At 33.8% G+C, this 9,917-nt stretch overlaps 2 protein-coding genes across 4 annotated transcripts in view; one reads left to right on the forward strand and one right to left on the reverse strand.

The window, feature by feature from the left end:
* LOC120631355 (tubulin-specific chaperone cofactor E-like protein) overlaps positions 1-790 on the reverse strand; it is a 43,211-nt gene extending 42,421 nt beyond the window's left edge. For both annotated transcript variants that reach the window (XM_039900874.1, XM_039900873.1), the window contains exon 1: positions 421-790. The gene's annotated coding sequence lies outside the window, so the exon portion shown is untranslated. The remainder of the gene's footprint in view (positions 1-420) is intronic.
* Positions 791-1,609: 819 nt separating this feature from the next.
* Positions 1,610-8,266, forward strand: LOC120631453 (persulfide dioxygenase ETHE1, mitochondrial). Of its 2 annotated transcripts, XM_039901050.1 has the most exons (6): positions 1,610-1,869; positions 2,840-2,963; positions 3,431-3,575; positions 5,128-5,342; positions 6,883-7,153; positions 8,020-8,266. In XM_039901050.1, the coding sequence occupies exons 2-6, from the start codon at positions 2,841-2,843 to the stop codon at positions 8,058-8,060; spliced, it is 795 nt and encodes a 264-aa protein (XP_039756984.1). In that variant the 5' UTR covers positions 1,610-1,869; position 2,840; the 3' UTR covers positions 8,061-8,266. The 2 variants fall into 2 exon arrangements, with proteins under 2 accessions (XP_039756984.1, XP_039756983.1); XM_039901049.1 differs by lacking the exon at positions 1,610-1,869 and having other exon boundaries at positions 2,779-2,963.
* The last annotated feature ends 1,651 nt before the right edge of the window (positions 8,267-9,917 follow it).

Below are 9,917 nucleotides of genomic sequence, written 5' to 3' on the forward strand. Positions count from 1 at the left end.
ATGAAAGACAGTTTTGTGTGTTGTGTGTTTTATGGTTGGTTAAGTCCGTAAAATCGTAATCGTGAACGTACCTAACACCTTAAAGATTTATATTTTTTTTATAGGTGTTCAGGAAAGTAGTTAATTGGGTAGTGGCCAAATTAAGATATTAAATTTTTTTAATAATCATAAATATTCAAAAACAAATTACCTACCTATTAAGTCTGTGCTGAGTAGAGATGGATTATTTTTACAAAAGAAAGCAAAATATTAGTAGTTTTCCAAGCACGTTTAAATAGTAGAAAAAAATAGGAAATTAATATGAAGTGTCTGTCGGTAGGTAGTAACTTGATTGTGGCTTTCGTATCATATTAAATTGAGTGCGTATTTTGTTGGAATATGCTAAGCAACGAAAATTAAACAATTTAAGTAGGTACTTACTTAGTGTATCCTGTTTTATATCGAAGTAGTTTTTTCATTTATTAAAAATACTGAAGCCCTTGCTCACACTTCATATAAAAATAGTGGTATCTTCACTAAAAAGTTTATAGTAAATAGGTAATTTACATCCAAACCAGAGCACTCATAAACAAAGAATTTTATCGCACTTGTGCTTTAACTAGGAATTTAAAATGTTCAAAATTCGAGATTACTTTCACAAACAAAGCACATCAAACTGTTTTACGTGTTACTACTGCATCAGCTGTTTACATATTTTTCAGATGCGCCTCAAAGCATTTCCATACGCTCTTCTAAACGCTCTGAAATATAATGACAAGAGAATGTTTACATCAATACATTGCACAGACGCAATAGCAATACCAGTTTTCACTCACACGCTGATAATTTTAAGTTGTGTGTGTGATAGTAAAATAAAGCGAGGGCCGAGGGGCGTTGTGAGGAGGGATAGGTCAATGACGTTACAAGGTGAAAAAGAGAGAGACGCAATACATATGCAGTGCATAAAAAGGGACAGAACAACATAATGGAAATTCATAAGAAAATTATTTTAACCGGAGGGAATTTTAAAATAGTGGGACTAAAGATTCGATTGCTTTTATTTATTTAAATCGTATCTGAAGTGTATTTTGTGGAGTTTATTTCGCCAGTCATGCAAAATGTTGTTTTATTGTATTCATATCGATATTCTTCAACTTACCTTTGTTCATTGATAGATTTTTGTAATTTACCAGTAAATTTATCATACCATTATTCTTATTTATTCTTATTAATTTTATTTTTTATTGTAATTTAAAACGATTTTGAAATTATTATTTCTACATATTTAATACGAATTTGTCAAATAACAAATAGACGTCAAATTAAAAGTTACATTTAGCACAAATAAGTTTGCATTGCTCGTGTTGACCAAAGATGATACAAACCTTTTTACCAGATTATTTGGTTATCAAAAAATAACAAAATCGAAAATAGTTACAGTTTACTTTAGATCCAAAAAATTTAACTTATTAAATCTTTGATCGTAGAAAGTCGCAAACCATGATAGACCGAACTGCAACCGATTAGTCTAAATTCCGAACCGAATAGTGATCACATCTTTTGAAATGTCAAATTTCTAATGTCATTTTGACAAGTAACTTTGATAGGTATGTACAAATTTACAAAACAGATGTTTTTTTTGTTTTTGAATTTCTGTTTCAATGAAATACATTAAATAAAATGATTGTTAGGATAAAATGTAATATGATATAAATTACCAATGAACCCCCGTTAGGTTTTATCTGTGAAGCTAAGAAATGTTAGACTAGAAAGTATAGGTATTAAGCTGATAAAATAGTTATCAAGTGCGAAGATAATATTATCAGTTTCGAAAAAGCTATATTTATTTAATTTTTAACATCCAGTTGACTACTAAACACACACCGCCAGGTAAAGTTTTAACTATATTCTAATATTTCTATACATATAAATTTTACAGGTTCTCTGAATATTCTGAAAATTACTTTAGCCTTGTTTATTAGAAACAGGTTAATGAAATTAATTCTTAACATTAAAAATTTGATTTATAACTGATTTTTAACACATTGGTCAAATAAAAATTATGCAACTGTTAATCTAATAATACCTTTGTATCATGTTATAAAAGCTTAAACTAAACCCCACAAAGATTTTCTCTACTCTCTTCAGGCAATATGCTATGACCTGTTCTAGTAATTGAATTAATTAAATGTTAACAATATCTACTAGCAAATCTTATGATAAACAAAAAATCGCTTAGGCAAATATTATGCAGTGTAAACACAAACACTGACATGTATGGGTGGATATGTGTGTTTAATCTCAGGATAATAAAGGATTTGTATGGAATCCTTATAAATCTGAAATCTTTGTGGGGGATATTATTTAGGTGTTAAAACATATACATGTAATTCTTTGGACAGTGGCTATGCAGGGAGTCCCAGTTTCATATTGACTATTCCCTATTGAAGGTATAAGTTTTTGGCTGCATGAACAACCTCAATTGATTGTATTGATACTGCCTCTGTAGACTTGTCATAGAATGTGTCACATAGGCCAAACAATTAATTTAACTTTATTTATTATTTTATACCAATGGATAGCAGACTTTAGATATACTAACTTGGTCACTGCAGTTGTAAGATGATAAATTATTCACTGTATATAGGTGACAATGTGATCTACAGAAGTATATATCTATGGTTGTAACTCTGTATGGATGAGTGTTTACCAATACTTAACAAGTAATCATAAAATATAACACATATAAGCTATAACAAAACAATGACATCACATACAGTCATCTACACAAACAGCAGTTCTAACTTAAACCTTTATGTAACAGAGAGTTCTATTGTGAAATTGTTATTATATTTGGCAGGATGCTGTTGAAACTATCATTCAGTACTGCGAAGACTGTTGAGAGGTTGGTGGCCTGCAATGTTGGGAGAGTGAGGTGGATGTCTACAGGGATGGAGAAAGGATCAAACTTCTTTTTTAGACAGGTTTGCATCCATTTATTTACTGTTTCCTTAATCTAATATAATAAGGTAATTAATTTTTATTGAGATTTTTAAGAGTGAATAAATAAATAGATGTAGACCCAAAAAAGATTATAAATACAATATAGATAATTTTTTGAAAAATAAAAACCAACATCTGAAATGAATTACCAACAAAGTAAAAAATTAATACTATTTTGTAACTACTATAATTGACCTCTGTAGAAAATGTGGTTGCACTCTGATATACTGAATATCTACATCACTGTTACCTTTTATAGTGTGCAGACGTGATGTTATGTTGTGTATAGCGTAAACAATGCATATTAATGTTATCTATATGAAATTTAAATGGGTGCATTTTGGAATTGACCCCTTTTTAACTAGATAATTTGGCAAATTTGTAACATAAAGAAAGCAGTCTATTTATTCCTTTTGAAGGAAGTGTTAAAAAGTGTTATTTATTCCAGCTCTTCGACACTGTGAGCAGTACTTACACATACTTACTGGGTGATATGAAGACCTGTGAGGCAGTGCTGATTGATCCAGTTCTGGAACACGCGGAGAGGGATGCAGCACTAATAAAAGAACTTGGTTTTAACTTACTGTATGCAAGTGAGTCCAAGTTTTTCTTTTACCATTTTGATTTTCATCCATATTATTGATACACTGCTCGGCACTGGACTACTCTAATAGGCGAGAAGATCTTAGCTAGTTGTCTCACCAAGCTGTCTCAATGCGGATTGGCGGTCTAACAATCATCATACTATATAAATAAAGTGAAAAAAGCACCTTTTTGTCATAAAGTAATTATACCTCAATAGATCTCCAGCCTCAATAGCATAGATCTGAAGCCAAATTCCAGAGCATGGACCCACCTACCACGCTGCAAGAATAAGGGTTGGTTTTCTAACAATCTTCATACTCTATTAATATCACAACAAAGACCACTTTTTATCGTTGAGAAATGTACTTCATTGCTCCCTATATGAAAGCTTACTCTCAGTTCAGACTGCTTTCTCATAAAATTGTTCTTGGAGTAAAACACCTAATACTTATCGCAATACTTGTACATCTTTATGAAAAATACGAAAGAGAGTTACGAATATTACTCGCTGGTTTAACTGTGGGGAAATCTTGTGTATCACATTTACTAAGTGTAGGTGAGTAAAAGGAAATCAGCTATTAAAATCTAAAGTGGTCCGTGCCTGTATTTAGACTGCAATTTCAGTATCTGTGTCTGTTTTCAATCGAAGCATTAGTGCAAGATTATTTATTGCAATAATCGCTTTAGATAACAACGCGCAATTTGGTGTGCATTAAATATAGCTCACAATTTCCATGGAAAAAGTGTAGGCTGTATACGAAAAAATCTTTGTTTCATACTCAACTTTTAATTTGTTCGCTTTAACGCCGTATGTGACGCACCGAAATGCCCACGGCATTTTTATACATCTGGGCGCTGGTTTAAAGAAATAGGGATTGTCCTGAAACCCTAAGGAAATTTGTAAGCCATATCCCCATCAAAACCGAACCAATCGACTCTAGATTAGAGAGAAACTCCTCAATGGAAAATGACGCGATTACACTACCGTTAGTTGGGGTTTAGCAAACCTAGACTATTAGTTATCCTATTAGTTGAGAAAACACACGTTAGTTAAGTAGTCCCTTTGGTCTAAAGAATCCAAGCCCAAACCTACCTCTTAATTATGAGAGATGTCTCTGCCCACGTTAAGTCGTATATTAGAACAGGGATATAATAGGGCTCCGAGACCCTAACCGAAACTATAGGATTTTTCGAATATCCGAAAAATCTGTCTTAAACCGTAACCGAATCTAATATAAGTAAAAGTTTCCGATAGTTTCGGATAGTCTTAATGAGATACGTACGTAGTTATTTTTATTTCTATAGCTTAGCTTATACCATAAGAGAAGATTTGCCCACGTCCGTGATTTAATTACCCTAACTGTAATAAAATATATCTAAAGCAGCACCGAAATGTTTTAAAATTTTCCAATAATTTCGAATAGTGGTCACTGTCAGTCAATATTAATTGTGGAATTGTATGCGTGTGCGCATAATAAATTATGTTTTAGGTCTCAAAAGCTAGGCGAGTTAGTTAGTGATAATCATGGATTAATTATCCTGCATTTCTCATATTTTCAGTGAACACACACATGCATGCCGACCACATAACGGGTACGGGCAAACTAAAGTCACTGTTGCCGGGCACGAAGAGTGTGATCGGCAAAGCGTCCGGCGCTCAGGCAGACATGTTTTTAATCGACGGCGATGTGGTCTGCTTCGGATGCTATAAGTTGTTGGCTACAGCTACTCCAGGTCATACTAATGGCTGCTTAACTTATATTTCGCATGAACAGGTGATTACTTTGTAAATTATGTTTGTGTTTTATTTAGTGATTTTTTTCAGCGCAATTATTGATGGTTTTTGAATCATTGATTGAACAAAATTAAAAAAATCGAATTTCTTTTATTTCAAGTAAGTAGGCTTAATATAAGCCCTTTGTAAACGTCAAGTATGTCTGTTTGTATGTGACTCTAGTTGCTCTTTTCCAACATAATTTTACAATTTAGCAATCTTTGTTCTATCTTGCGTGAGATGAAAGCGGAGCGGCTTGCTTTCAAGCAACCTTTTCATTTTTCTTTCAATTGAAATTCATCAATAGTAGGTACATTTACATTATATTTACGTTTATTTCAATTGTCGTTTTTTTTTACTGGATCATTAAACTGGTAACAATCAATGACATCCAGTGGCGTGCATAGAGGGTATGCACAGGGTATGCAGATGATATAAAATGGAGAAAATCTCGAGTACGAGCTATAAATACTTAAGGGTAGGCTTTTTATAACTCTTACAATGCCTACCCTTAAGTTTTTTATAACTCGTTCTGGAGGTTCTTCTTATTTTTTATTTTATATCATCCACATACCCTGTGCATACCCTCTATGCACGCCACTTATAACATCATAATGAGAATAACAAAAATAAAAGAGAAAGACAGGTGATTGAAACCTTCTAGAAATGAGCATGCTTGAAATAATAATTATTTTTAGAATATTTGTATTATTTTTTTTTTGTTGCAAGCTTGATAATCAGACATATAATCATTGCCACGTTTATCAAGGCTATGATAATATGCATTATAATTATTGCGTTATCGGTTAAATATCTATATACCACAGGCCGCGTCGGCTTCTGTATTTATTGTTTGATAATAACCTAAGGTTTTAATCCGTATTGTGACGGCAGATCAGAATATAGTTGTCACCCCCTTGATGTCGTGGTCCTCGATTCGGTTCGAATCCCGGGTCGAGAAAAAAATATTTATTTATTTTATATATTTTCATTTTTGTTTATTTATTTGGTATCTATGACCCATCACTACGCACTACACTAAAGCATAAATAGAATAATTAAAAATTAAACTTAATAAAAAAATAAAAAACTTACATTAAATATTTATTTTTTAAATAATATGCAATATAAATAAAAAAAAAAAGTTAGAAATTAAAATTTCTGCGTCCAAGCAGCCCTACGTGGAGTTTAATATACAACTTGTAAATTGGAGAGTCGTATCGATCTATTAGTGTATATGATATTATATAAGTTATATATATGGTAATATATTTTCTATTAAAGAATTTTTAGTACAAGCCCGGAGTTAGGAAATTGGCGGTGTCAACCCCCATGCCTTGAGAAGCACGTAAAGCCGTCCCTTGATTGTGAAAATAGTCGTTGAAGCCCACCAACCCCCATTGGAGCAGCGTGGTGGGTCTATTCTCTAAAAACCGTCTCTCCTATGAGAGTTATACTTGTGCCCAGCAGTTGGACGTCAATAGGACGATGAAGATGATAAAAAAACGGATCATAGAGTAACAAATTTATTCGCATTACAGGGCATAGCTTTCACAGGTGACACTCTCTTAATCAGAGGCTGTGGCCGGACGGATTTCCAAGAAGGCTCCTCTGAGACCCTTTATCATTCGGTCCATAATAAAATATTCACATTGCCCGAGAACTACACTCTCTACCCCGCACACGACTATAAGGGTCAGACAGCTACAACAGTGGGTGAAGAGAAGAAATATAACCCGAGATTGACGAAACCTTTAAAGAAGTTCATCGATATAATGGATAAATTTAATTTGCCATACCCCAAAATGATCGGTAAGTGTTCGTATTATATCTTTACTATTTCAAGCATTGTGTTTAATGCTATTTTTTATTTTTTTTTAATTAATAAATATACTACGACAATACACACATCGCCATCTAGCCCCAAAGTAAGCGTAGCTTGTGCTAGGGGTACTAAGATGACTGATGAATATTTTTATGAACCCAGACACTGAAAAACATTCATGTTCATCATACAGACATTTTCCAGTTGTGGGAATCGAACCCACGACCTTCGACCCAGAAAGCAGGGTCGCTGCCCACTGCGCCACTCGGCCGTCAGTTTCGCGACTCGCTGAGCTATGTCGGTAACTCTAGTTCTTCTACGGATCTCCTCTCTCCATCGCCCGCTGAGTGACTCTGAGCCTTCTTATGTATAAGCAGTGGCGTGCACAGGGTTTTTGACCAGGGTATGCATAAAGAAGGAAAATGGATTAAAATTGAAAAATCCTTCCCCTTTTTGAGTAATATAAAATTTTTAGGGTATGCAGTGCTTTTGTGCATGTATGAAATGCACGCCACTGTGTATGAGCCACTGGTTTTCCATTTCAATTGGATTGGACCGGCAGTGATTCGCATATATGAATAATATGTATTATTTTTTGTTTATTATTTATTAATTGTCTTTTAGTTATAAAGAATTTATGTATTTTTTGATTGATTTACCCAAAAGCTATAAGCGTTTCGGTTTCACAGATAAGTCTCAGATATAGTAAATTATTTAACTCCTGTGAAGTAATATTTCGGTTAACATTTACACGTTGTATATTGCCAAATTTCCCCTGTCGGGAATCGAAGCCACTACGCTAAAAAGGTCGTCCATCTTGTCGTGTTAACGAATTATTTATTTCTATTTTCAGATAAAGCGGTGCCCGCAAACAGAGTGTGTGGATTGTATTAATATTTTGTAAAAACCTTATAAAAAAGCAATTATGGGCCCACTGAAGGACACGGATCTCCTCCCCCAATGAGTAGAATTTAGGCCATAGCCCACCATGCTGGCCCAGTGCAGATTGGTGGACTTTACACCTCAACTTTGAGAACATTATGTGAAACTATCAGGCATGCAGGTTTCCTATCGACCATTTGCCTTCAGCGTTGAACCAAGTGATATTTTAATTATTTAAAACGCACATAACTTAGAAAAGTTAGAGGTGCATGCTCGGATGTGAACTCAGCCCTTCGAAAGTGAAGCCGAAGTTCTAACCACTGGCCACTTTGGTCTAGTGGGAGGCTTCGGCCATGGCTTGTTACCACCCTACCGACAAAGACGTGCCGCTAAGCGATTTAGCGTTCGGTATAATGTCGCGTTAGAACCGGTTAGGTATGGGTTAAATATAACTGCCAAACTCCCTAACAGTTTCCCCGCTCCCATCTTAGACTGCATCGGATCGTCACTTACCACCAGGTTAGATTGCAGTTAAGGGCAAATTTTTAGTGCAACAAAAAAAAGTATCACACCTCCATATTCATATAAAGATAATATAATAATCAACTCTTCTTACAAACCTACAAATAATTTAAGAGATTTTATGAGAAATGGAGAGTATTTATTTAATATAATTGTTTTATAAATATAACCTAAAATAAACTATTTAAAAGTAAATAAAATCTAAAACGTCCTCAAACCACCGCAGCGAGGCACAGTTCCTAAGATGCTGGCAGCATTGCCCCTTTGGATGGCCAAACTAATTCGTTGGCCAAGGATACTGCCCGCTCTAGGACCACCGGAAGACTCGATAACCATTTTGAATATTAATTGTTCGATTGAATACCAACACTTTTGTAGTCTTATTTAAACTTTATTAACTTACTCAAAGTAAATAAACTTTTTTCCTACTATCTGGATACTTGGATACTAGGCTAGTAAGTGCCCCACAAGGGAGTTATGTCTACCCGTTATCACGTCTATCTCGTTAAGATAACTCTCGTAGCCCTTATTTATTTTGTATATTATACCAGAAAGAAGTTATGTGCATATTAAGCAATCAAATATCACTGGCTTCAACCTGCTGAGTTCTCCATAATGTTTTCAAAAGCGTGTGGAGCCCAACAACCCGCACTTGGCCAGCGTGGTGTTGTCATACTTAGAGAAGACTAGTGCCCTATAGTTTGATATGATGATGTTGATGAATATAGTTCTGCAGCGGCCAGCATAAGAAAATAAGATCGTTCCATTTTTAAATTACACGGCAGACATGAGTTTACTATATAATTTATTTTGCCGCTAAACAAAGACGGATAAGGAATGAAAAACAACTCTCGCCGGCCGCTACTAGCATGTATCGGGCCAGTACAACAATTTAGATTTTTCTCGAAGAAGGTTGTCAAAATAATGATCAAATTTCCAAGAATGTTTGAGCAGAAAAAAAAGCTAAATAAGTCAGTACTTGAGACGGACAGACTATGGAGTAACTTTAGGTACACAAAAAACAAGACATTGCTGTGAATTCTCGCTGTGAATTTTATATTTATTTCCGAAATATACATATACTTATTTATTATATAATAAATTATATTTGAAATTGATTGTCTGATTTTAGCGATTCTGTGATATTTTAAAATTACAGAACAAAAGTTTTTGTCTTCTATTAGGTATAGGCCTAAATGTTGTTTCTTTATAAGCGTAATTATATTTATTTTTGTTAATAAAAATAAGAATAGTGTTTTTTATACTCATGTTTATTATAATATGTTGTTTTTTTTAGTAAAAAATTTTCACTATGTAATAAATAATAATGTAGTAGAATACAATTCT

The sequence above is a fragment of the Pararge aegeria genome, chromosome 18 (assembly GCF_905163445.1).
Source record: "Pararge aegeria chromosome 18, ilParAegt1.1, whole genome shotgun sequence".
Lineage (NCBI taxonomy): Eukaryota > Metazoa > Arthropoda > Insecta > Lepidoptera > Nymphalidae > Pararge > Pararge aegeria.

Coding starts and splice junctions, on each gene's coding strand:
- LOC120631453 (XM_039901050.1), top strand. CDS start 2,841: ATGCTGTTGAAACTATCATTCAGTACTGCGAAGACTGTTGAGAGGTTG. Junction 5,343..6,882: donor CTTATATTTCGCATGAACAG/GTGATTACTTTG, acceptor TTCGCATTACAG/GGCATAGCTTTCACAGGTGA. Junction 7,154..8,019: donor GCCATACCCCAAAATGATCG/GTAAGTGTTCGT, acceptor TTCTATTTTCAG/ATAAAGCGGTGCCCGCAAAC.